General features: G+C 39.9%; 1 protein-coding gene across 2 annotated transcripts in view; it reads right to left on the reverse strand.

Moving 5' to 3' along the window:
* Positions 1-27585, reverse strand: part of slc12a2 (solute carrier family 12 member 2) — a 220522-nt gene that overhangs the window by 118012 nt on the left and 74925 nt on the right. For both annotated transcript variants that reach the window (XM_034192967.1, XM_034192966.1), the window contains exons 2-4: positions 16354-16470; positions 13174-13249; positions 11211-11306 (exon numbers count right to left, since the gene is read on the reverse strand). In XM_034192967.1, coding sequence (XP_034048858.1) covers positions 11211-11306; positions 13174-13249; positions 16354-16470 — 289 coding nt within the window. The remainder of the gene's footprint in view (positions 1-11210; positions 11307-13173; positions 13250-16353; positions 16471-27585) is intronic.

Consider the following 27585-nt stretch of genomic DNA (forward strand, 5'->3'; position numbering starts at 1 on the left):
AGGCATCATAACAAGCTGTTGTTTCTAATGACACCAAACACGCGAGCAAGAGGCTCACTAACCGTAAGTCTCTGTTTCAACATGGCGGCGCAACTTGAAAATTATCCATTAATCTATAACCTTAGAAAAAGTTTACTTTCTAAGGAGCTGTCAGAGTCAGGACTTCCTGTTGTAATTAGGATGCTGTGCAAAATATTAAAACTCTATTATATGTTTCAATTAAGTAGATTAATATCACTGTCATTAGCATTAAAAAGAATGTGACTGCACTTCACCTTCTCACCTACAGTCTGCTGCTGTAGATGACAGGACTTCTGCTACAATGACCATTATGACGGTTTTTAATGCCGTCGACATGTGAACGCAATGTAAGTCAACTACAGCAGAGCCGACTTGGCTCTTTAGAAGAAGCACTAAACATGCAGCTCTTAGAAAACAAACCCAAAAACTGAAGTCAGCAAGTCCCAAAATTTACAAGCAATCTTAAGTCTATAAATCTGAGCATTCAATGAGGTGCAGCTGCTGTGATGACATGATACTTTGCTAAAGGAGCAAGCCAACGGCTAACTTACCCAGAGCTGTATGAGCAGCTCGCAAAACAATACCCCCATGTTGCTGGGCGAGCTGCTCGCTTGTCTTGGATACCGGTGGCAATAATAGTGAATGACCAAAACAGATTTTTAAATTGCAGATATTTAAATACAGATGTTTAGGGAGCAGGCCAGCTGATGCCTGGAGCATTTCAAGGGGCAGCTTTAGACTTTTCTGTTCAGGACTGCTATTTTCTTTTATTGCATCTTTTAATGAATGCTTTAGGAATTCTTTAAAAATTTGTGTTGCACTGAGATTTGTCTTTTAATGTAATAAATAAATAAATGTAATAAATTAAATGAATTATTATGGTTATTATTATGAACACTGATTAAACTGTTTGCAAACAGGTCTGCATTCTGGATTGCACTTATTTAAAAAAAAAAAATTAACTTCTTAAAAAAATAGCTTCAATAAAAAGTAAAATTTTAGTGCACTTGAGAACAGAACATCTTTCTTTTGTGTTACGGTCCCAGTTAAACTGACTCAGGAAAGTTGCCACAAGTGAGACATTTTATTAAAAATTATTTTCTTCTCCTCACTGAGCACAACTTTGGATGCTGTAGCTCCTCTGAAAAAGAGAGCCTTAAATCAGAAGTGCCTGACTCCGTGGTATAACTCACAAACTCGCAGCTTAAAGCAGATAACCCATAAGTTCATTTCTTAATAACATTTACTTTTACTCTGATGGACTACCCAGCAGCGGGGAATAAGTTTCATTACACTAGAAGTCTTTCAGAAAGCACTGTAACTAGGTTTAAGGATATGATTCCTTCTTTATGTTCTCTAATGCCATATACCAAAACAGTGCAGAGTAGCTACCTAAACTCTGTAAGTGAGATACAGTATCTCGTCAATAGTTTTACATCCTCATTGAAGACAACTTTGGATGCTGTAGCTCCTCTGAAAAAGAGAGCCTTAAATCAGAAGTGCCTGACTCCGTGGTATAACTCACAAACTCGCAGCTTAAAGCAGATAACCCGTAAGTTGGAGAGGAAATGGCGTCACTAATTTAGAAGATCTTCACTTAGCCTGGAAAAAGAGTCTGTTGCTCTATAAAAAAGCCCTCCGTAAAGCTAGGACATCTTACTACTCATCACTAATTTAAGAAAATAAGAACAACCCCAGGTTTCTTTTCAGCACTGTAGCCAGGCTGACAAAGAGTCAGAGCTCTATTGAGCCGAGTATTCCTTTAACTAGTAATGACTTCATGACTTTCTTTGCTAATAAAATTTTAACTATTAGAGAAAAAATTACTCATAACCATCCCAAAGACATAGCTTTATGTCCGGCTGCTTTCAGTAATGCTGGTATTTGGTTAGACTCTTTCTCTCCGATTGTTCTGTCTGAGTTATTTTCATTAGTTACTTCCTCCAAACCATCAACATGTCTATTAGACCCCATTCCTACCAGGCTGCTCAAGGAAGCCCTACCATTAATTAATGCTTTGATCTTAAATATGATCAATCTATCTTTATTAGTTGGCTATATACCACAGGCTTTTAAGGTGGCAGTAATTAAACCATTACTTAAAAAGCCATCACTTGACCCAGCTATCTTAGCAAATTATAGGCCAATCTCCAACCTTCCTTTTCTCTCAAAAATTCCTGAAAGGGTAGTTGTGAAACAGCTAACTGATCATCTGCAGAGGAATGGTCTATTTGAAGAGTTTCAGTCAGGTTTTAGAATTCATCATAGTACAGAAACAGCATTAGTGAAGGTTTCAAATGATCTTCTTATGGCCTCAGACAGTGGACTCATCTCTGTGCTTGTCCTGTTAGACCTCAGTGCTGCTTTTGATACTGTTGACCATAAAATTTTATTACAGAGATTAGAGCATGCCATAGGTAGGTATTTGTTCATGTAAATGGGGAGTCTTCTTCACAGACTAAGGTTAATTATGGAGTTCCACAAGGTTCTGGGCTAGGACCAATTTTATTCACTTTATACATGCTTCCCTTAGGCAGTATTATTAGAAAGCATTGCTTAAATTTTCACTGTTATGCAGATGATACCCAGCTTTACCTATCCATGAAGCCAGAGGACACACACCAATTAGTTAAACTGCAGGAATGTCTTACAGACATAAAGACATGGATGACCTCTAATTTCCTGCTTTTAAATTCAGATAAAACTGAAGTTATTGTACTTGGCCCCACAAATCTTAGCAACATGGTATCTAACCAGATCCTTACTCTGGATGGCATTACCCTGACCTCTAGTAATACTGTGAGAAATCTTGGAGTCATTTTTGATCAGGATATGTCCTTCAATGCGCATATTAAGCAAATATGTAGGACTGGTTTTTTGCATTTGCGCAATGTCTCTAAAATTAGAAAGGTCTTGTCTTAGAGTGATGCTGAAAAACTAATTCATGCATTTATTTCCTCTAGGCTGGACTATTGTAATTCATTATTATCAGGTTGTCCTAAAAGTTCAATGAAAAGCCTTCAGTTAATTCAAAATGCTGCAGCGAGAGTACTGACGGGGACTAGAAGGAGAGAGCATATTTCACCCATACTGGCCTCTCTTCATTGGCTTCCTGTTAATTCTAGAATAGAATTTAAAATTCTTCTTCTTATAAGGTTTTGAATAATCAGGTCCCATCTTAGGGACCTCATTGTACCATATCACCCCAATAGAGCGCTTCACTCTCAGACTACAGGCTTACTTGTAGTTCCTAGGGTTTTTAAGAGTAGAATGGGAGGCAGAGCCTTCAGCTTTCAGGCTCCTCTCCTGTGGAACCAGCTCCCAATTCGGATTAGGGAGACAGACACCCTCTCTACTTTTAAGATTAGGCTTAAAACATTCCTTTTTGCTAAAGCTTATAGTTAGGGCTGGATCAGGTGACCCTGAACCATCCCTTAGTTATGCTGCTATAGACTTAGACTGCTGGGGGGTTCCCATGATGCACTGAGTGTTTCTTTCTCTTTTTGCTCTGTATGCACCACTCTGCATTTAATCATTAGTGATTGAGCTCTGCTCTCTTCCACAGCATTTTTTTTTCCTGATTCTCTCCCCTCAGCCCCAATCAGTCCCAGCAGAAGACTGCCCCTCCCTGAGCCTGGTTCTGCTGAAGGTTTCTTCCTGTTAAAAGGGAGTTTTTCCTTCCCACTGTCGCCAAGTGCTTGCTCACAGGGGGTTGTTTTGACCGTTGGGGTTTTTCTGTAATTATTTTATGGCTTTTGCCTTACAATATAAAGCGCCTTGGGGCAGCTGTTTGTTGTGATTTGGCGCTATATAAATAAAATTGTTTTGATTCTTTACATTGGTATCATTTGTTTTTACTCCTAATAATGGTATATGGTATGTGATCTGCATGTTAATCTGGCACAGGTTTTTACACTGGATTCCTTTTCTAACAACTCCAGATGTGTGTAAAGAATGGAGCACAGGTGGTTTGAACCTTCTGTTTGGAAAGCAAGCGTGCGAACCTCTCCACCATGCTGCACTGTGTAAATGACAAAGTTTAAATTTCAAGTTTCACACTGCCAGCCACAAGGTTTTGCAGACGTTTGACTCACTGCAAAGGTTGTTCTTTTCTCCAAAGAGTCTCTTTCTTGAAGCTTTGAGGATTTTTTGTTTTCTTTTTTGTTTGTTTGTTTTTTTTGGGGGGGGGGGTTTAGGGGGGTGGGGGCATATGAAGGATTGTTCGAAATGGAATAAATGCTGGAATAGAAAGTATCACACATCATCTCAAATCATTTTAAAATTCTGATCTCTGCCTCTAACATAATAAAGTGAAAGTGTGTAGGAACAACAAAAATAGCACTTTAAACCAATCTATATATTAAAAGCCAAGTGGCCTCTGTGTACATGTGCGTTTAACTCCGATCACAGAGACACTGGAGAGCTGACATTTGTCTTTTGGTGCGTTGATGTATTTTGGGTCAAGGACGAACTTTGTGAAAACGTAACTGATAGGACTAATATTTTTTGGAGAAATTAGGAATATTATGTAAGAGCAGTGAACCATGGATGTTGATGTCACCATTAATCAGTCCCTTGTAACCAGACAAGCTCTGAACAAAGGAAATATCTCAACCCTGCCAGTTGAGATATTTAAACATGACTACATCTGCCAAATAATAAATATAATTATTCACAAAATGTTCTCATTTTAATTTCCTGCACTTTCAGTTAAAATCATTATAGAAACTTTGCATAACTTGTTTCCACCCTTGAAAAATGTCAGCTACCTATTTTACAAACACTACCCCTTCTAGAATCTGTGGATCCCCACGGGCAACGCGCTAGTATGAATTAATCCTCTCACCATGAAAACAAAGCACAGCTCCACTCTGCTTCATAGTGAGTGAGGAATGTTTGAGTATCTATTTCAGACCACCCTGCCAGAGCTACCCACTGCTTCCATTCACTTAGAAGAAATGAGACCATTTAGAATGTGGTGATTGAATTTCCCCTCTTGCTGAGAAGATGGCAAAAAATGTGTTTCCAATCTTTTTCCCCCCAAACTGACCTCAAATAATGCTGCACATATAAGGACACAAAGTGATGGAAGATGCTATAAACTGATAGTGAGCTCATGCTGGTAAGAATCACACAGGTGGTTTGCCTGATTTCATGGTCGAACACCAGGCAGAGGCCAAAGACCATGTGAGAACTCTGTGTTAAGTCACAGTAACATTATACAGAAATTTCTCTCTCAAAATCCACACAGGTCTAAACTGTTGCTCTCACTACAGAGAGATATTTTTTAATCCGTCACTGGAATAAAACTATTGTGTCATGTTGTGGATTAGAAGAGGACTGGTTTTGGAGTCAATCTACCGGAAGAATATATTATGGGTGCGTTGGAGGTAAAGTGACTATCTGACAGGGTGATGACCATAAAGCTGGAAATTGAAGAGGTTATGATTAATGTCATCAGTGCATATGGCCCACAGGTAAGCTGTGAGATGAAGGTGAGAAAAGACTTCAAGCGTGAATTAGGTGAGGTGGTAGAGAAGGTACTCAAGGACGAAAGAGTCGTGACTGGAACATGTCAGTGAAAGAAACAGGGGTGATGATGTAATGGTGTATGGTATTAAGGAGATGAATGTGGAAGGGTAGCTGGAGGCAGATTTTGCAAAAACATGGAAATTGTTATTGTGAATACTTATTTTAAGAAAAAGGAGAAGCTCATGGTAACAGTACAGAGTGGAAGAAGTTGCACACAGGTGGACTACATTCTATGTTGGAAATGCTACCTAAAAGAAACTGGAGACTTTTGGATGGTGGCAGGAGAGAGTGTAGCTAGACAGCACTGACTGGTTGTTTGTATGATGACTTTGGAGATGAAGAAGACTAAGACAGTAATAGATGAACCAAGGATCAGATGGTGGAAGCTAAAGCAGGAAGACTGTTGTCTGAAATTCAAGGAGAAGGTGAGACAGGGACTGGATTGAGATTAAAGTAGACCTGCATTGAAATAAATGCAGTCAGATCTTTGGACCAAAAAATGACATATTTACACATAAGATCCTTCTGAATGTAGTAAAGTAAATCTGCAAGCCCAGATCTGTCATTCAACAGAGAAATCTTCATTTAAAAATGACAAATTTACAGCTAAAATTTAGTCCTCTGCAAAACTGTCATCACATCCGGGACGCTACCGAGACATCACAGAGAAGACCCTATCCCAGCATGCATTGCGCGCGCCAACTGTAATTTGTGGATTTACGTCAGTTTGCATCTGCACCTTTTTCTTGTCTTATACAGAAGGATCTACTTTTTTAAAACTTCATATTGTCTTGCGGCACGTTTGGTGAGTACACATTTCTTTTATTTGTGCTTGAAAATTATTTTGGGGGACTTTTTCATACGCCCATTTGACTGAGTGGTGTCGCATTGAAAATCTGTCTTTCGCCTCCGGCGTTATGGTCGTGGGGTACGGAGGTGGGACCCGCAAAGAATTCAAGTCATTAAAAAGATATAAACCTCTCTCAGCGGCCATGGAGCTCTGCGGCTCCGATTACCAAGACGTGCGGCGCTGCGGATTTTGCCGCAAGAAGTCTGTCCTTGCGAGCAGCAGGTGTCACCGGCCGCTTCGCATTAAAACAGCGAGCATAGTCTCTAGACTTTTGCCAAGTTGGCTTCCACCTCCATTCAGTAGACAGGGAGGTTGTGCTGGCTGTACAGCAGACATGGGGGCGGTGTGAGTGGCCCGCTGCGGTGCTTACCAAGCCTGCAGACTCAGTAAGCGCATCGGAGGCAGAGAGCGAGGCGTCGGGGAAGAACGTCGCCCGCTGTCGATGTTGCGGCAGATCTGAGCATGCAGAGCTGTATCTCACATTCATTGCTGCTTACTTTTGGATGCTGAAACCAGGATGTGTATAACAGTAACATTACTAACAGATAAAATCAATTTCAATGCGGGATCGGACTGAAGGCGCGAGTGCTCCGTCTTCTCCCTGACGTCATGGAAATGACCTGGATGTACAAACTGTTTTCGCGGAGGGCTAAATTTTAGCTGCAAATTTGTCATTTTTAAACGAAGATTTCTCCTCTGAATTACAAATCTGGGCTTACAGATTTACTTTACTGCATTCATAAGGGTCTTATAAATACATATCAGCTATTTATTTTTGAGATCTGACCACATTTATGTCAATGCAGGTCTACTTTAAGTGATTTTGGATAAGTGGACAACAACTGCTAATGTGGTGAAGGAGACAGCTAGGAATGTACGGAGTGTGACAGCTGACCAGAGAAAGGAAGACAATCAGACTTTGCAATGTTTAGGAAAGTACAAGGTGAAACAGGTTGACGACAAAGAATTGGGATAGTTGGGGAGATGATGAAAGTAGTCTGCAGTACAAGGAGATGTTGCGTAAGGTGAAAAATGTGGCAGAGACTAAGCAAAGGATTTCCACTAGACTAGGTGATAAATAGTGCACATGGAAATGCACTGACAAGTAAGGAGAGTACATTGAGATGGTCGAGGGAGTATTTTGAAGAACTGATAAAAGAAGAGGGAGTAGAGAAGGCTAGATGATGCAGAGAGTAAATCAGGAAGTGCAAAGGATTAGCAACAATGAAGTAAGGACAGCTATGAAGAGTGGGAAGGTAGTTTTTCCAGGTGACAATCCAGTGAAGGCATGAAAATGTTTCGGAGAGATGGCAGTGGAGTTTTTAAACCAGATTGTTTAATAAAATCTGGGAAAGTCAGAGGATGCCTGAGGAGAAGTGGTCTGGCGCCTTAAAAAAAAAAAAAAAAACCTAATGGTGATGTGCAGAGCTGCAGTAACTATGGAGGCACAAAGTTGATCAGTCACAGCATAACGTTATGGGAAAGAGTAGTGAAAGCCAGGCTGAGAAAACCGGTGAAGCTCTGTGAGCAGAAATAATGGTTTCATGCTGAAAACGAACACTACAGATGCAATATTTTTGCTGACGGTGCTAATGGACAAGTACAGAAAAGGCCAGAAGGAGATGCTTTGTGTTTTAGGATATAGAGAAAGCTTTCAGTCCCTCCAGAAATTTGCAACACCAGGATTTCAACGAAACATTCAACCATTTCACATACATATCTCTAGAAAGAGAGCAATCCATCTCTCTGTCTCTATTCATGTGCAAGTATATTGCTTAATTCTTGAATTAATTGCTGAAACACTGGTTTATTACAGGGTGCCAAGAGAAGAGTTGTGGTATTGCATGAGGAAGTCTTGAGTGGCAGACACGTATGTGTGGGTGGTGCAGGATACGTAAAAGGACAGAGTGACAGATAAGCAGTAGGAATGACTGATGCATTCAAGGTGGAGGCAGGAATACATTAAGAATCAGATCTCGTTGCCAACGCCGATGGACAGGTTGACTGCAGACATGAAACAGGATCTCCACAGACCATATTTGCAGATGACATTGTGATCTGGACAGAGCAGGATGACAGTACCCCGGACTGTGTGTCAATGAGGCAGAGCAAGGTGGAATAATGTGGGCACAGAGAGTAGAGGTGGTGAAGGCAGATGAGTTTAAATACTTGGAGTCAACGTGCCAAAGTAATGGAGAGTGTGGTAGAGAGGTGACCGGAGTGATCTGTGACAAGTATCAAGAACGAAAGGGAAAGTTTACAAGATGGTAGTGGGGCCAGCTGTGTCGTATGACTTAGAGGTGAAGGTGCTAACAAAAGACAAGTGGCAAAGCTGGAGGTGGCAACACTGAATATGCTGTGATTTTCTTTGAGTGACTAGGATGGACAGGATTAAGAATGAACATAGCAGGTTAGCACAGACAGGACAGAGAGATGAGACTGAGGTTGTTTTGACATGTGCTGAGGAGGAACCCAGGGTATACAGGGAGAAGGATGCTGAGGATGGAGCCATCAGGGAGAAGGAGAAGAGGTGGGCCAAAGAGGAGGTTTATGGATGTGCTGAGGGAGAACATGCAGGTGGTTGGTGAGACAGAGGAAGATACAGAGAACAGGGTGAGATGGATGATCTGTTAGGAAATTTAATGAGCGTAGTCAAAAGACGACGACGACGACAACTGGCTTATACAGGTGCAGCCATTTGAGACAACATCGCAACAGACAACTGTTAATTATTGTGACTGGGCAAAAGCTAAACATGTCAGCCAATGGAATTGCACATCTTAGCCACTAACAGCATCATTCATTGGAATTATTGCACTACATCAGTCTCAGCATAAACTCAGATCTGCAGGAAATTCTTATGCCTTAGAATTCCCAAGCCAGTTGAAAAGTTTATAAAGTCTTCCATATCAAAGGACCATCTACTGAGAAATTTTAACGAAAACCCATCAGCTATTTTTTTTAAGCTTATTGCTTATTAAACAAGAAATGCATGTCCTAGTGCATGTACACACCCTGCACTAACCGTGTTCAGAAAGTAGGAGACACATCTGTGGTATTTTAATCAAAAAGTTGCTTTTGTTCTTCATCTGGTCCAAAGGTAACCACAGTCTAACCAACTCATCACCTGCTCTTTTAATGTCAAAATCAAAGTCAGTACCTAATGCACAAGTACACAAGAAGCAATTCCTAAGCATGTTTATCAAAACACTGTGACCATCGTCCATTTACTGTTTCACCACCAGTGGGCATCAGAATTCCAACTTGGTAACTTGTTTGAATACTGTATATGCCGACTTCATAATCCAATATGGTTGCTCAGAGGACCTACTGAAATGAAAGCTTTTTTTAAAGCACTTTCTTTGTGTCCAGTTTAATAAATCGTACCCTACTGTTGTCTCTGGACATGTTGCTTCTAGGGCTGCAGCTATTGATTAATCAATAGAATACTCAAGTACTTAATCAGATAAAAAGTACTTTTGTGTTTTTAAACAACATTAACAGTCCAGGACTCTTCCTAAGCAATGACACAATGTTGCTGCACCATCACGCAGATTGTCAAATTAAGTGTGTCCCTTTCTGTTTTCCTGGGTAATTTTTTTAAGTTTTGCATCGTTCCCGGTGTCAGGAGCTCAGTACTTCCCTGACACCGGACCGTAAGCACAGGCGTTCAGTGTAATCCTCAGTCAGTCAGGCTGCACGTCAACATGAGCAAAGCCTGTGAAAAACTGGTCTCCAGAGTGAAGCTTTTCCACAAAAGCCACACTGATAAATCCGCTCTGCACCCTGTCGATGAAAACTCTGATCAAATCCCAATAAAGGCGGTTTTTGAATAAACCTGATTGACTTAAAGTGCATGCAAAGTGAAGCCCAGCCAGTGGACCAAATCGTGTGTTTTTTAAAAATAGACAAACACACTGCTTCACTTTAAATGCGCAGTCAGTCTATTTCAGATGATCAGCGTTTACCATCTTTCTCTTAAAAGGCTTTATTTTATTTTACTGTTTGTGTTGCGTTGCAAAGCTGTAACTTTTGGTGCTACAATGATTCGCTCTTACATGGCTTATGCGCATGCTCTAGTCTTCTGTTTTTTTTCTGGGGATGTTACAGCGCCACACACAGGCCTGGCATATGTACTACAATGTTAAACAGAGCTTCAAGGCACAGAATTTGTCTCAAATATTTTGGAAATCAAATTATTCAAGTTACTCGAATAATCGTTTCAGCCCTAGTTGCTTCTGTTGTATTTTGTGTGTAATACCTTGTAATGTGTTATTTATCAACAGGTGTCACTAATATTGGCTAATAATGACTGGCTACACTACAAACCAAGCAATAAATTAACAGATTAAAAGTAACTTCTGCACCATTTGTCCTCTTCCATGAGTTCTCTTTGGTAGGCATCATGTTTTTGTAGCACTCTACACCCCAAAATTATGATGCTGTCCAGCTTATTTTCTGACTTGCAGTGTCGTGTGGAAAGTGGAACAGATTTACCTCTGTTGTGACATCATGTGGTACTATACTGAGCTATCTTGAGTGCCCACAAAGAGTGTTTGTAAAGGCAAGACTGATCACTCTGCTGCCCTTTAAAATGACAACAGAATGTTTGCATTGCTCCTTCTTTACCGTCCTCAGACACTCTTATCAGCAAAACCTCTCACACAGCCTGTTGCCTGGTTATCATGAGATTTACATTTGACATTCTTCAAACACGGCAGGACCAACTAAAAACTGGTGGACAAAACGTAGATCAACCGCCAAACCCAAGAAACAATGTAAATCTTTTTATTTATTTATGTTTTACCTCCTCTTACAAATCCATTGGTGGCGATGGCAGAGGTGGAGAGGCCAGTGACGGTTGTCACAACTGTTGCCATCACTACAATCAAACAGGCGAGCGCTGACAACAAGAGGAAAAAAGAAGGTGGGGGTAAGAATTGACATGAAAGAACAAAATGTGCTATCCTGTTCATTTTTAATCATCCCGGCTAATCACTGAGAACATCTGTGAGTGTTAGGAGCACAGCCGTACAGTCTGTCACATTTGTCACCTTGTGGTAAGATTTCACATCACAGCGGAGAATTACTAACAGGTTGTTGGGAGGAGGCTCCAGAGATTCTTTGATTTGAAGGAATTCAGAAGCACGATACAGTATCCTTGAATGGCACCTGATTACAATGGGCTACACACTGAAGTGCTAACATATTAACACAAACATTTCAAAAATACAGGTTCTTAATTGGCTGACTTTTGTTTCTTTGCCTAAAGAATAAAACTGATGGCTGGGAATAAAGAATCAAATGGAAAAATGGTCACTAGCTGCTAGCTAACAAGTTGAATTGTGTTTAAGGGTCCACGATTCAGTTTTTTCTTTCACTTCCAATCCGATTCTGATACCTGAATTTGGATATCTGCCGATACCAATACTATTCCGATACCAGAGTTCTGTTTGCTTTAATATTATTATTATCATTATAGTTGATTTTATATGATGATATTTTGTATCCCCAGTTATACAGCTTCCTGATGAAGTGTATAGAGGAGGATTTTATTAAAAAGACCTGAAAGTTCAGCTACAATTTGTCAGAAGGTACATCTGAGATGCAAGCCTAGATTTGATGTTTTTGTGGAAGAATTAAGTACTTTTTTATTTTTTGGTGGTTTCTTGTGGCATTTTGGAAATGCGCTCCTTCCTCAAAATGGTACCTGTACTCGTACACAATTTTTGGAGCAAATGTAAAAGAACAAAATAAATTTGACTAATGGTATACATGTTTATGTCCAGACGTAAACGGCACCATTGTTGGATCAGTGGCTGAAGTTTCATCTCTTGAACACTAGATGGCACACCTGCCCCACGTACATATACCATTTTAAAGACTGAGTGAATTTCTGCATTTCCAAAATGGTAAATGACTGCATTTATATAGCGCTTTTCCATCTGCATCAGACGCTCAAAGCGCTTTACACATCAATGCCTCACATTCACCCCGATGTCAGGTTGCTGCCATACCAGGTGCCCACGGAGCAACTAGGGGATTAAGAACGTGCCAGAGGACCCTAGGTGATTTTCTGGTCAGGCTGGGATTTGAACTGAGGATCCTCTGATCTCAAGCCCAACGCTTAACCAGTAGACCATCACCTCCCGTGAAAAATGCCACAAAACCCATCAAAAAAAACAAAAAAAAAAAAACAAATAAAAAACTTAATTTACTTATATTTGGAGTTAGTGGATAAATCATTGCACGCTTCCTCCCGGTTGTGATGAAAAGTTGCTCAGCGACCGTCCGTACTCCTCAACGCTCGCCTGCTAGCTGGCTGCACACTGTGGAAGGGATTTCCTGAATGGAGGTGCATCTCGTGATTCCGCGTCTCATTGAGACACACCTCCGTTCAGGGAACCCCTTCACTCACACTCTGCAGCCAGCCAAGCAGAGCAGCCAAGAAGACATTTCACTGCATGCACAGACTGCTCCTGGATTGGAAAACTCCATAGGTTGTATTGGAAGTTTCCTATCTGTGAATTACGTTGGTATCTATACTGGATCGGATCGGCCCCATCCCTAATTGTGTTGTTCAAAAATTGCATTTGCAGCTATATGCAATATTCACTGTCTACACAAAATCATGCAAATATGGTAAACACACGGGACTTCATATGGAAAACCTGACTGGTCGCTTTCAAAGCACAAATTCATACAGTTACCATAACTAAATATCAGTTCCAACAGAATCGTTTTGAAACTATTTTGCTCTTCCTACTCACCAATTCCAGCTTGGCCCACAATCCATGACATTCGGATGAACAGCATCACACCCCAAATGTTCAACATACAGCGGACCTGCAGAAAGGAAACCACTCCTTTAGGTTTTCTGTACACCCATGATGGACACTGGAGGCTTCCATGGTTTAACATTTCCATCAGCACTTTGAGATACCAGAAGTAATTCTTTAATGATTTTAAGGCAAGCAACCTTCCTCTCATATGGCACATACCAGCTCATGTGAGAAGGTCCTAAATTAGCAATCCTTTAGCACTGAACACTACCAAGTCAGGTGTTTTGGATCAGTTGGCTCTACACACTCCAACAATTATTACATGTTGTCCGTTTCAGGTCTGGGAGCATAATCTGGTGCCACGTGTTGCTGCATCCACCACTACGCTACAGAACTATCAGGTTCTGGATGATGACCACAGGCAGAAACCTGGGTCACCCCTACCTCTTGAAAATGGCTTTTTGGCTTGCCACAGGAACACCACCAAAATCAGATGTTTATTTACTTTGAATGACTGTGAAAGATGGAGAAGAAAAGAGGAACTATTTTAATGCAGAGACGCGTGGTTTTACATCAGATTAAAAAAAAAAATCCTTGTCTGCCAACTTGCAAACATTTTACTCTCACCTCATGCCTTAGTCTCTACTTATGAAATGTATTTAGAGACGGGTAGCTTTGTTCTTGCATACTGCATTGTGACAGTAGTAACCCTATTGTGCATTATGTCACATATGTGGATCCAGCAACTCTTTGGCCCACCAACATGGTGACATCAGTACTGAAGGTCATCTAAATGAATATGGTCTATAAATAAAAAATAAAATAATCATGCCATTTTTTATTTTATCCATCTTTGTAAAACCTGAAACCTACCAGTATAAAAGAGAAAGGTTAAGGATTCATAATACACAGTCAGGATGTTAGGCAGTTTATACCATTAAAACTCAAGACGGGTCTCGACGGTTCACACATTAAATGTAAAGTACTTATCAGACATATTTTTTAGATTTCCTTGCTCCACCCCATAGAATATTAACAAAGTCAGAAGTGCTCAGCCAATCAAGACCTGGAACATGGAATACTATATGCAGGCCGCATGCTCTCCTGAACTGGGTTCCATTGTGTGCCTTCTTAAATACTACTCCCAGCAAATGAACGTGGTAACAATGCCCTACAGGGACTATTTCAGTGTGACAGAGCACAAGTGTCACTGCTAAATTCCAACAAACGCAGTCATTATTGCCACACCTACACTCGCTTTTTTTTTTTTTTTTTTTTTTTTTTTTTTTTTTTTAAATGGGAAGTGTATTTGTGCACATAGAATGGAGGTGTGGTCAGGGATAGAGTGCCTTTATTAGAGAGTGGCAACATGACAAGTCGGGGGGGAAATCGGTCACATGACTCATGGAGCCATCTTGGGGCAAAAATAGCGTTGGCTGTTAATATGTCTTCATGTAAATCCAGCTATTTTATTTATTTATTCACTGAAAATGCCAGGTTGTTGTGCATTTGGAGGCACAAATAGACACAACAAGGGCTTCAAGACGTACAGATTCCCTTCAGAGCCCAACAGAAGAAAAATTTGGGAAAATAAAGTCAGCCATGTGGGATGGAAGCCGACATCATCAAAGCGTTGCGAGGTAAATTTACTGTTCAGTCTCATGTACAATAAAACTCACCTAAACTGTCTTCGTATAAACCAGATATTTGCAGTCACTGGACAAAAAAAGTCCCAAAGTTTTTGTATTGTTTTCCTTGTAATAAACACAGTATATAACGGATTTTGTATAACAGATTTTTTTCGCTCACATCGGATAAAATGTCCCGTCCAATTAATGTATTTTCATTAAAAACTTCGAGCAGTCTGGACGTGCAGAGGTACAAATTAAAGTTCAGCTCTGACACTTGCCGGCTTGTGGAAAGTGGGAGAGGAGTCATTTCTGTGATTAAAAGTCCGACCATTTAGTTTTTCAAACGGTGTTCAGACTCAGAGCCGCAGCCTGACGTGCACCTGTTAAATCAAACACAAAATGCTGTGATTTCACACTTTTCTGCTTTTAATCCTTTGTCTGACATCATATTCTAACAGTTTTTATAACGCGGACGCTGATAAATGGATCAGAAAATCCGCATCACATTTACAGCATGACGTCAGTAAAAGAAGAAAATGTTTAAGAGTTACAGAGCAGCAGCTGCATAAATCAAGCTTTAAATTAATTAAATAAATCAACATGAATTGTAAATTTATGTAAATTTGATAGCTTAACCATTTTTCGATTTATTTTGATAGCACCTGTACCTGGATGTGTTTCTGTATGTGGTTAAATGATTTTAAAAAATGCTGAAAACATAAAAGGTTCATTCAGTAGTTCAGCGCAGTCAGACCCAAAATGGCGCCATGTTCTGAGTTGACGCCACTCTCCAATCAAGGCACACTAGTCAGAGTGTTGGCGTACTGTGATCATGTGGAAACAAAGCGAATGGCCCACAAACCAACAAACACCTGTCCTGAAGTTATGCACAGAATGGAGTGATGGAACACCACTAATACCATATATCAATCAATCAAATACATTAAAATCCTCCCTCCTTTGGTGTTTGGATATTGGGCTAACAGGTTGGTTCAATATCTGTCAAAGACGCTCAATTGGGTTGAGATCTGGCAAATGCAGAGGCAGTAGCATCAGATTTGCATCATTTTCATGCTCAAATCATTTAGTGAGTTTTTGTGCCCTCTGGATAAGGTCTACAGGGTCATCCTGGAGGAGACGAGTGGATGAAGGTCATCACACATCACAGCTTTGTATTGATTTGCCTTGACACATCCTTCTGAAAAGGCCACATGGACCCAAACTACAACAGAGTGCAACAGATCCCCTCACTGTGGGGACCAGGCATTCAGGTCCTTTTAGTTACTGTATGTCAATTGTAACCACATGAGGATGTCTTATCTGCTTTGTGATGTTCAAAGTTCTTTTCCTTCAGGTAACAGAAGTTACACTTGCAACATTTCGTTTCCTTCCTGAGTTCACTTCATGTTGTAATCTGCACTGCAGCCTAGCAGCTATGATAAGTATCGTAAGATGAAGTGAGACAAGATTTAAAAATAGTGAGCAGACACGCTATACACCATCCATCTGTTTGGAAAATAAAAAGCTCATGACTCACCAGGACCCCTTTAATCCAGCCAAATTTGACCACGCCCTTCGATTCGGCTTCCTTCGTAGCAGCCTCCTCGGTCGGGGTCAGCTCATCGCCGTTAGCAAACCCATCTTCAAATGGCTCCTGGAAAAAACAAAAACACACACACGCAAATAAATCATGTTTCTGAGTAGACAAACAGCAACATACATCAGCAGAGTCAAGTTTTTTACTAAAGGTTAATAACTGACATGGGATCACTTTTCCATTTCCAAAAATCTAGGAATACCTTTCAGCAGTTTGTCATATTGAGGGTCAGACAGCAATATAACGAAATTTAGACGGCATTCCCCTTTTTTAAGATAAAAAAGGTGCAAATCCAGTAGGTCATTCTTTTTAAAAGTAGGCATATATGTTTTTCCTCATATCAGTTTGAAACAGAGGGGATGTCACGTAATACTCAGATGACAACTGTGGCAAGTACATTGCACCTTCTGCTGAATGGAAGCAGTACTGCATTACTTTCACATTATCTATAAGCAACTAAATTTTAACTTTATACAGATTGTGGATATTAAATATCAATTTTCATACAGTTAAAAATAAATCGTGAGAAATCATGAGTATCCGTGTTTTTCTTCACCACCCCCACTACTATAATCTGAAAGTTTCTCCCGACTTCATCATACAGTCTTAAAGGAAATGTTTCTTTTTGTCGTACAACAGCTGAAACAGAGGACGTGTCCATCCTGTGCAGACAGAATGTTGTGACGTCCTTCTCGTCCCAGTAAAGTCTCTGATGAGACAGCAAACTGTCCACCTGTGACCTGAGGATAAGTGCAGGATGTCTGCTCTTATTGTGAAGCGTCACAAAAATGGCCTCCATAAAAGACACTGAATAAATGCCTGACATTCTTTGCACAGTGCTGCACAGCAGGTGGCGTTATACGGTGTCTCTGGGAATTTTAGAGCTTGCATTGGCAGAAGGTGACAGGAATTCACATAACCTGGAATTTATTTATACAATGATGCAAGATTTGCTCTAAAATTGGCAAGAAAAGCAAAATAAAAGAGGGCCTATCATTTTATTTACTTTACAATGCCATAAAATATTTTTGTAAGTTTTCTTTTAAAAAGTGTAACCAGTCATACAGGTTCCAGTGCAAATATTTTCCAGATATGACCAGATTTCTGTGTTTTGGGACAGCTTGGGATTCCTCTACTTCTTGTTGTGGGACATGCCATTTGACATCACTTGTTTGCCCGAAAGCCACCTTAAGGCCTGGGCACACGGCACACAGCGTTAGCTGAATGAAGGGGAAAAAAAAGTCAAAGCCACAAATTGTTGAGAAAAAGTGCACGAATGAGCCGGCAATTCTCTCATCATCGAAAAGCCTGAGTGCAGAGCGCATAAAAGAATGAAACAAATCCGAAACTAACAAAAGAAAAATGAAGCGAAAGGTGACCTTGACACTTTGCAACTGTGAGAGCTAGTTATCTTGGCAACAGGTCTGTCTTCACTACAATAATGTGTGCGTGCATATGCACGTTGCAGCCAGAGACGGCTGCAATGTGCGTAAATAGTTCAAGTAGTTGATCAAACGTTCTTGCCGCTATTATTTCTGTATGAAAGCGTTGTTTTTTGTCCCACACACGGACAAGTCACGTTCAGCTCGTCGGATCTTTAGTTATTGATCCGTTCAGATATCGTCAATGTTCGTGCAGGTTGGACGACGTTTGACGAAAATCAAACGGAACGCTGACGGTACGGAAACTACGCAAATGATGAGGAACAGTCAAGACAGAAAGCAAAACGGAATACGGATGAATTGAAGTTGTAGTCAGGATTTGTTCACATTTTTCAACAGTTTGAAAATTCTGATGAAGCACCAGCTATAGAAACGAAGCTGGACGACGGTTAAACGATGTCTCCAAAAGTCAACGCAAGTCCAGATTTCTTGTTTCGTTTTGGCTTCAGTGTCCTTCGTTAGTGCCGTGTGCTCGGGGCTTTAAATAAGATATTACACACTGTACTTCAGCCCAAACAAGGAATACACTTTTGAGTGCACTTGTAATTTTTAAGTTTAGGTTCTGGTCACGAGAGCACGATATGAAGTGTGAGAAAAGGCTGACAGGAGGTAGGATTTGACGTAAACTTTTTGTAACTTGTGATAACAGAATAAAGCTGAAGATGGTAACATAACTACCTCATGCAGATGACACTTTTCTGTTTACCTCAGTTTCACGAGACTGACTGGAGGAGCTTCTTAAAGAGGAAAATTGGGGAAGGAAAAAAAAAACATGTCACCACTGTTTGAATACTGCAACAGGCGGTATACACAAACACAGTTGGTTAACTTCCATTTTCTTACACTGGGGCAACAATTTTTGGTTGAGGAATGTCTCCGGACTACCTTTAGTAACAGCTACTGTTTGTCAACACCTGTAAGATCTGCCAAGAGTTGGGAGTAGCAATAAAATATATTACTGGAGGTTTTCCTGCACAAGCCTGTTGTTGCTCACCCCATTTTGTTAAATCAACAAAAGTAAAGCAGACAAATAACTAAATAATATATTACTTAATCCATGAGGAGATATTTTTAAAAACATCAACAAAGTACAAGCCACCTTCACGATTTCAGCATCCATTGTGATGCATTACTTAACACATCGTGCTTGACAGTCTAGCAGATATTGTCAAACCATGGAACACTGTGTACTGCGATATTTCTGCACAGAGTTTCAGAAATATAAGATTCAAATTTTTAAGCTTGGCTGCAATTGTGTTGGAACTACTGCAAGGGATAAACAAAACAAAGCAGGATATTGAAGTACGAGTTCCTCTAAAACAGCCACAGGGATTTGGCACAGCTTCCTTTGCAAGCGAGTCACACTCGCACACATTCTTTTAAAGATATGTGTCAGCGTTCTTTCTTGAAGAAGCCCCGAGAAGGGGGGGGGACTGCTTCCACCCTCAAATGGCAGAGCAGCCGGTGATATCTGTGTGATGAATCAACAGCTAGCCCTTAATGGCTAAAGGCCAGAACACTCAGATACAAGTCATATATTTATTGTTAATGTCATTACACCGACCTGCGATGATTACTTGATAATGAATCAATTCTGAAATTATTCAGCGACTATTTTACACATTCACTTGTCATTTTGAGTCCAAATTCTCAGACTTCAGATTCTTACAGCTTGTGTTCTCTGACAGTCAATGGAATCTCTTTGGGTTGTGGATAAAAGAAGACATTTGAGGACATCATCTGGGGCTTTAGTCAACACTGTGATATTGTTCCAGCAAATAAATCAATAGATTAAATGAAAAAACTATTTAGAGTTCTATAAAATGTCAATTTTATTTTCTGTGTCATTTTCTGTCTCAGGAAGATTTTCTTCCAAACCCTTTCTTCCGGCTACAAACACAAAATAAACACGAATCAGATGATAAAACAGTAGATCAACCCAAAAAAATAATCAGAGCCATCAAGAGAAAAGGATTAAGTGATTACAAAAGTTAGTTGCAGCACTACTACAGACATCAAGTCTGATTTCAAAGCACATTACAACCCCTGGCAAAAATTATGGAATCACCAGCCTCGGAGGATGTTCATTCAGTTGTTTAATTTTGTAGAAAAAAAAGCAGATCACAGACATGACACAAAACTAAAGTCATTTCAAATGGCAACTTTCTGGCTTTAAGAAACACTATAAGAAATCAGGAAAAAAAAAAATTGTAGCAGTCAATAACAGTTACTTTTTTAGACCAAGCACAGGGAAAAAAAAATGGAATCACTCAATTCTGAGGAAAAAATTATGGAATCATGAAAAACAAAAGAACGCTCCAACACATCACTAGTATTTTGTTGCACCACCTCTGGCTTTTATAACAGCTTTCAGTCTCTGAGGCATGGACTTAATGAGTGACAAACAGTACTCTTCATCAATCTGGCTCCAACTTTCTCTGATTACTGTTGCCAGATCAGCTTTGCAGGTTGGAGCCTTGTCATGGACCATTTTCTTCAACTTCCACCAAAGATTTTCAATTGGATTAAGATCCAGTTTTTGCTCTATGGCAAGATGTATTATCTTGAAAAATGATTTCATCATCCCCAAACATCCTTTCAATTGATGGGATAAGAAAAGTGTCCAAAATATCAACATAAACTTGTGCATTTATTGATGATGTAATGACAGCCATCTCCCCAGTGCCTTTACCTGACATGCAGCCCCATATCATCAATGACTGTGGAAATTTACATGTTCTCTTCAGGCAGTCATCTTTATAAATCTCATTGGAACGGCACCAAACAAAAGTTCCAGCATCATCACCTTGCCCAATGCAGATTTGAGATTCATCACTGAATATGACTTTCATCCAGTCATCAACAGTCCACGATTGCTTTTCCTTAGCCCACTGTAACCTTGTTTTTTTTCTGTTTAGGTGTTAATGATGGCTTTCGTTTAGCTTTTCTGTATGTAAATCCCATTTCCTTTAGGCGGTTTCTTACAGTTTGGTCACAGACGTTGACTCCAGTTTCCTCCCATTCGTTCCTCATTTGTTTTGTTGTGCATTTTCGATTGAGACATTGTTTTAAGTTTTCTGTCTTGATGCTTTGATGTCTTCCTTGGTCTACCAGTATGTTTGCCTTTAACAACCTTCCCATGTTTGTATTTGGTCCAGAGTTTAGACACAGCTGACTGAACAGCCAACATCTTTTGCAACATTGCGTGATGATTTACCCTCTTTTTGGGTGATGATTTACCCTCTCCTTTGTTTCAATTGACATCTCTCGTGTTGGAGGCATGATTCATGTCAGTCCACTTGGTGCAACAGCTCTCCAAGATGTGATCACTCCTTTTTAGATGCAGACTAACAAGCAGATCTGATTTGATGCAGGTGTTAGTTTTGGGGATGAAAATTTACAGGGTGATTCCATAATTTATTCCTCAGAATTGAGTGAGTCCATATTTTTTTTCCCTCTGTTTGGTCTAAAAAAGTAACCGTTACTGAATGCCACAATTTTTTTTTCTTGATTTCTTAGTGTTTCTTAAAGCCAGAAAGTTGCCATTTGAAATGACTTTAGTTTTGTGTCATGTCTGTGATCTGCTTTTTTTCTAAAGAATTAAACAACTGAATGAACATCCTCCGAGGCCGGTGATTCCATAATTATTGCCAGGGGTTGTAATTATATAAAGGAAGAGTTCAACACTTTTCAACCTATTATAGTTTGATGTTTTGAGGGACAAACAAAATTGAATCAGATCATTACTGATTCCAAAACACAAACAGTGCGGCTAAATGACAAATTAATGTTATTAGACAGTGGAATTAGAAACACATTGTTTTTTGTTTGCCTTTACACTAGTTTAGGAGGTCCTGCAACTTACACTCCGGTACAACTTATGACAAAAATCACACACATTCGTTACAAATAGTTATGACAATTTATATAGGACTTTACCAAGACTTAAAATAAAAGAATAAATGGCAAAAATAAAGGAGTACAATACAGCAATGAACAAATCACAAATTAAAGAGCTGTCAACACAGAAAAAAGGTGTGACTAACATTTTTTTTAATATAAAAATATGGTCAATGCATCTTGTCACCACTGGACAGATGAAAAATGTCAAGTGAGCAGTCACGTTAACACTCTTCATGCAGAGGTTAACATGCACGCTACTCCTTAGACATTACTCTTGAGTAAAACGATTTACCACTTGAAGTTTCAAAAGGCAACCAGGTAGGGCTCAACTGAAGAATTACACAGGGGTCAAAATTAAAAGATGCTCCAATCATACTGAAAGCTATATCACATTATTTGTCTGATCGCAAATATTCCAAAAAGGAATAATTTGGACAATCTGTAACTGAAGGTTATGGACTTATGGGATAAAAACAGCAAGAATGGTGAAAAATGTCAAATTCATTTTGTTCAGGGGTCAAAACTTAAAGTTGCTCCAATTTTGTTAAAAATGGTGCAAATTATTGAAAGAGTTAATAGGATTAATAAGTGGAATAGTTTTGACTGTGTTGAATGTTTGGTCTGCAAAATAAAGGTCAAACAAGATCAACATGACATGATGATTATTAAAACCTTCTGTATATATTAATAGCGAAGTGCCCCCTGTGTATGTCTGTGTGTAAAACAGTTCACAGAAAAACTGGGGAAAGCAGAGATTTCCTGTTTGAGATTTCCCGTTTGGTACGTTTATGTATTCTGGGTCAAGAATGCACGCCACAAGAATGGAAAGCTGATAGGACTAATATTTATGGAAAAATTAGGAATATTGGGAAACAACAGTGAACAATGGACATTGATATCAACAATAATCAGTCCCTGGACAAATGAAATATCTCAACAGTGCCAGTTGTAAAATATGAATAAACACATTTATTCACAAAACTTGCTCATTTTAATTTCCTGCACTATCAGTTAAACTTGTTATAGAAACTTTGCATAATTTATTACCACCCTTGAAGAATGTCAGCTACTTATTTTATAAACACGACCCACTCCAGAGCACGTGGATCACCACGGGCAACGCACAAGTTGACTCCTGTACAAACTGAAATTGGCCTTTCTCACCATTCTTACTGTTTTACCCCATACAACATTCAATTGTAGAAAAACGTAATAGGATAGGATTATTAAATAGAATAGTTTTGACTGTGTTGTGTGTTTGGTCTGCATTAAACAATGTTGACCTCCACTGGATTCTATGACATGTGACACGTTACCCTGTAACATGATAACTAAGCATGACACATGATGCAAACTTTCTTTTTAAAACACTATCAACTCAACCAATAATTTGCATATTTTTCCACAATTAGAGCAACTTTAACTTTTGACCCCTGTACAAACTGAAATTGACCATTGTCACCATTCTTGCCGTTTATACCCCATAACTCCATAACATTCAGTCACAGATAGTCCAAACTATACCTTTTTGGAATCTTTGTGACCAGACAAATAATCAATCAATCAATCAATTTTTTTTTTTATATAGCGCCAAATCACAACAAACAGTTGCCCCAAGGCGCTTTATATTGTAAGGCAAGGCCATACAATAATGATGTAAAACCCCAACGGTCAAAACGACCCCCTGTGAGCAAGCACTTGGCTACAGTGGGAAGGAAAAACTCCCTTTTAACAGGAAGAAACCTCCAGCAGAACCAGGCTCAGGGAGGGGCAGTCTTCTGCTGGGACTGGTTGGGGCTGAGGGAGAGAACCAGGAAAAAGACATGCTGTGGAGGGGAGCAGAGATCGATCACTAATGATTAAATGCAGAGTGGTGCATACAGAGCAAAAAGAGAAAGAAACAGTGCATCATGGGAACCCCCCAGCAGTCTACGTCTATAGCAGCATAACTAAGGGATGGTTCAGGGTCACCTGATCCAGCCCTAACTATAAGCTTTAGCAAAAAGGAAAGTTTTAAGCCTAATCTTAAAAGTAGAGAGGGTGTCTGTCTCCCTGATCTGAATTGGGAGCTGGTTCCACAGGAGAGGAGCCTGAAAGCTGAAGGCTCTGCCTCCCATTCTACTCTTACAAACCCTAGGAACTACAAGTAAGCCTGCAGTCTGAGAGCGAAGCGCTCTATTGGGGTGATATGGTACTATGAGGTCCCTAAGATAAGATGGGACCTGATTATTCAAAACCTTATAAGTAAGAAGAAGAATTTTAAATTCTATTCTAGAATTAACAGGAAGCCAATGAAGAGAGGCCAATATGGGTGAGATATGCTCTCTCCTTCTAGTCCCCGTCAGCACTCTAGCTGCAGCATTTTGAATTAACTGAAGGCTTTTTAGGGAACTTTTAGGACAACCTGATAATAATGAATTACAATAGTCCAGCCTAGAGGAAATAAATGCATGAATTAGTTTTTCAGCATCACTCTGAGACAAGACCTTTCTGATTTTAGAGATATTGCGTAAATGCAAAAAAGCAGTCCTACATATTTGTTTAATATGCGCTTTGAATGACATATCCTGATCAAAAATGACTCCAAGATTTCTCACAGTATTACTAGAGGTCAGGGTAATGCCATCCAGAGTAAGGATCTGGTTAGACACCATGTTTCTAAGATTTGTGGGGCCAAGAACAATAACTTCAGTTTTATCTGAGTTTAAAAGCAGGAAATTAGAGGTCATCCATGTCTTTATGTCTGTAAGACAATCCTGCAGTTTAGCTAATTGGTGTGTGTCCTCTGGCTAATGTGGTGTAGTTTTCAATATGATTGGAGCATCTTTTAATTTTGACCCCTATGTAATTCTTCAATTGACCCCTACCTGGCTGCTTACTGAAAATTCAAATGGACACTCAAAATGCTAATGTCCAAGGAGTATTTGTGCTGTATTTGGTGCTTGTATCACCATTTTCAGGATGCCTTTGTAAATATTCTGTTATCTGCTGCTCTAATGGTGCTCGGCAACCCATCTGCATAATTTATCTGAAATTCCTCCACTGGTTCTTGAGATTTATTTTTCAAATAAGTCATCAAACAAACACAGAGGGGTGACATCAATAGGTCCTCTGATTTCCGTCCATGACCTTAATAATGACAATTTCATCACAGACACAACACACTCACATAACACCTAAATCCCACAATTAAACAACAAAGCTTCAGAGAAACATTTGAGTGGGTGTGTCGTCTCAACGTCAAGATGGCCAACATGCAGCTTGTAGTGCAACTTACAAAACATTTCAGCACTAAAATCATATCCTGAGTTTGTAACGCATTAGAAATACACACCAAAGTCACACTTATTCACTAATTAACTTCATCACATCAGTTTTAAGGGGTTGAAATGTTCTAATTAAACATAAGCTTCTCTCGACTCACTTGTGAGGGTATTTTGATGATGTGGAGCTGAAGCATGCAAAACATTTTAATAAAAACGACATTAGTGTCAGATTACATTTATGTAACCTCTGTGTGAATTAGCTCATCATTTCATTACTGTAGGCGGGGAAAAAAAAAAAAAAAAAATCCAACAGTGATCTAATCCCGCTTCAGCTTCAATAAACAGCATATGTACTGACTTTTCTTGCAGGCGGTACGTAGCACATCCTGCCATGCAATACAGGTCTTTCACAGGCCAATGTCACCTCTGAAACACAGCCGTTCAGCTCATCATAAAAAGACTGAAGCACAAAATTAGTGCAGCTAATGTAGTGAACAGCTAATTTATCACAGTTTAGTAATGAGGCAAAAGAGGAGAAATGACACAGAGTGCCAGATGTAGGCAGGCCAAAGTGGCGTGCAGAGTGCACAACTGCAACAATGGAATAAAATACTCATGAGAAATTTTGGACGACAGACTCAAATTAATATTTTCACTCCTAGTAGCCAAGAAAAGACAGCAAATGACAGAGAACAGGGTAAATAATGTAGAAGCAACTGTTTAATCTACCAAGGGGACGTCCACGCTTCACCTGGTTGTCTGCCTGGGTAGTTGCCATCCAGGACCCAAAGTGGTTCTGTGGTGCCACAGATGAACTGAAGCATGGCAACAGTATATGATCCCCAACCTGACTTGTTTAACCCTCTGGGGTCCGAGAGTATTTTTTGGACAGTTCACTCGCCTGGCATAAATGTTTTATTATTGCTGTTAACAGCTCTCCCTGCATCCCACAATCAAGTTTTATGTCTCTTTTTTTCAGGACAATCTGTGCTTTCAGAATATATATGTTTTTGTTGTGTTTTACAAGTGTAATAAAGGTTTACAATGAAAAATAGGCAAGAAAAAAAATAAAGCAAATAATTTTCCACACACATTTATTCAAAACACACAGCAAACTATAATAAACAACTGTTTTGACACTTTATAAAGTTAATTTGAGGTCTTGTGTGAAAGACTGTAAACAAAAAGGTTCAAACAATAAAATGCACATTTTGAACAATATATACAAAATTGTCTGTGTTTTGTTGATATGGTAAACGGTGCTTTACGTCAAGAAAGCGACAGAGTTATCCAGTAACATTCACATGCAAACTAGTGGAGCAATCCTGATAGTTACACACTCTGTTTGCGCACGTGAGATTGTCATTAGAGGCTCTCCGTCTGCTCCTGCTTTCACTGATCGCTGTGCGTAATGGCGCAGGGCGCACTGAGTATGTACTAATAGTATGTACTAACTGGAGCACCCGGGGGGCTATTCAAACAGACCAACTAGTAACATATCACTCCTGAAAACGATCTTTGGCTTTTCACATGAGGTAAATCTGCCCTACGATTGGATTTTGGAAAACCATGTAACGGTGAACCAATTCCGATTGGACACTCACATTGCGCACGTCATCACACAGCTTCTATGAGGAGTATAAAGATGGCCGATGGCTGGCTCGAAACTCCGCGGAGTTAACTTTTCAGCAAAAAATAAATGTAAGTTTCCATCTCATACAAGGTCTGTTAGAAAAGTATCGGACCTTTTTATTTTTTTCAAAAACCTGATGGATTTGAATCACGTGTGGTTGCATGAGCGCAAACCTTGAACCTTCGTGCGCATGCGTGAACTTTTTCACGCCTGTCGATTGCATCATTTTCTGGTAAGCAGCCTTTGTGTGAGGTGTGTGTCATGCGCTCGCTGTTTTTTCATTCCAAGGAAAAAGATGGAACGACTTGAGCAGCGCCACATCAAATTTTGCCAGAAACTGGGCGACAGCCAGGTGGAAACCATTCGGATGATTCAGACGGCTTTCAGTGACTTTTCAGTCGTGTGACTATCTGAGAAATTGTGGAAGAGGTGGGCATGTCACAGCATGTCCTGTGAGACTTCAACACAAAGGTGCTTTTGCGCCGCCGTTAGCAGCAGCACGAATTTCACCACCAATCTTTTCATGGCCAAATCTTCTGTCACAGTGGAATGTTCCGAAAAAGTGCTGATGTTCACCTCTTCCGCAATTTCTCAGATAGTCACACGATGGTCCCGCATCACTACAGCATTCACTTTGGAAATGATCTGGTTATTTCAGCATGTTGATGGCCGACCGGAGTGCGGCTCGCTCTCCACCGTTGTGCGGCCGTCTTTAAACCGGTTGTACCGCTCCTTAATCTGTGTGATGCCCAAAGCATAGTCACCGAAAGCCATCTCAATGTAACAGTAACCGGTGACCTGAGGCAATGACTAGATGTCTCTAGAGCATAGGTGTCAAACTGATTCCAGAAAGGGCCAACAGAGTGCAGGTTTTCTTTGTAACCACCAACTCCACCAGGTGATTTCACTGAAACTCTTCTCATCTGCT

Source organism: Thalassophryne amazonica, chromosome 17 (assembly GCF_902500255.1).
Source record: "Thalassophryne amazonica chromosome 17, fThaAma1.1, whole genome shotgun sequence".
Classification (NCBI taxonomy): domain Eukaryota; kingdom Metazoa; phylum Chordata; class Actinopteri; order Batrachoidiformes; family Batrachoididae; genus Thalassophryne; species Thalassophryne amazonica.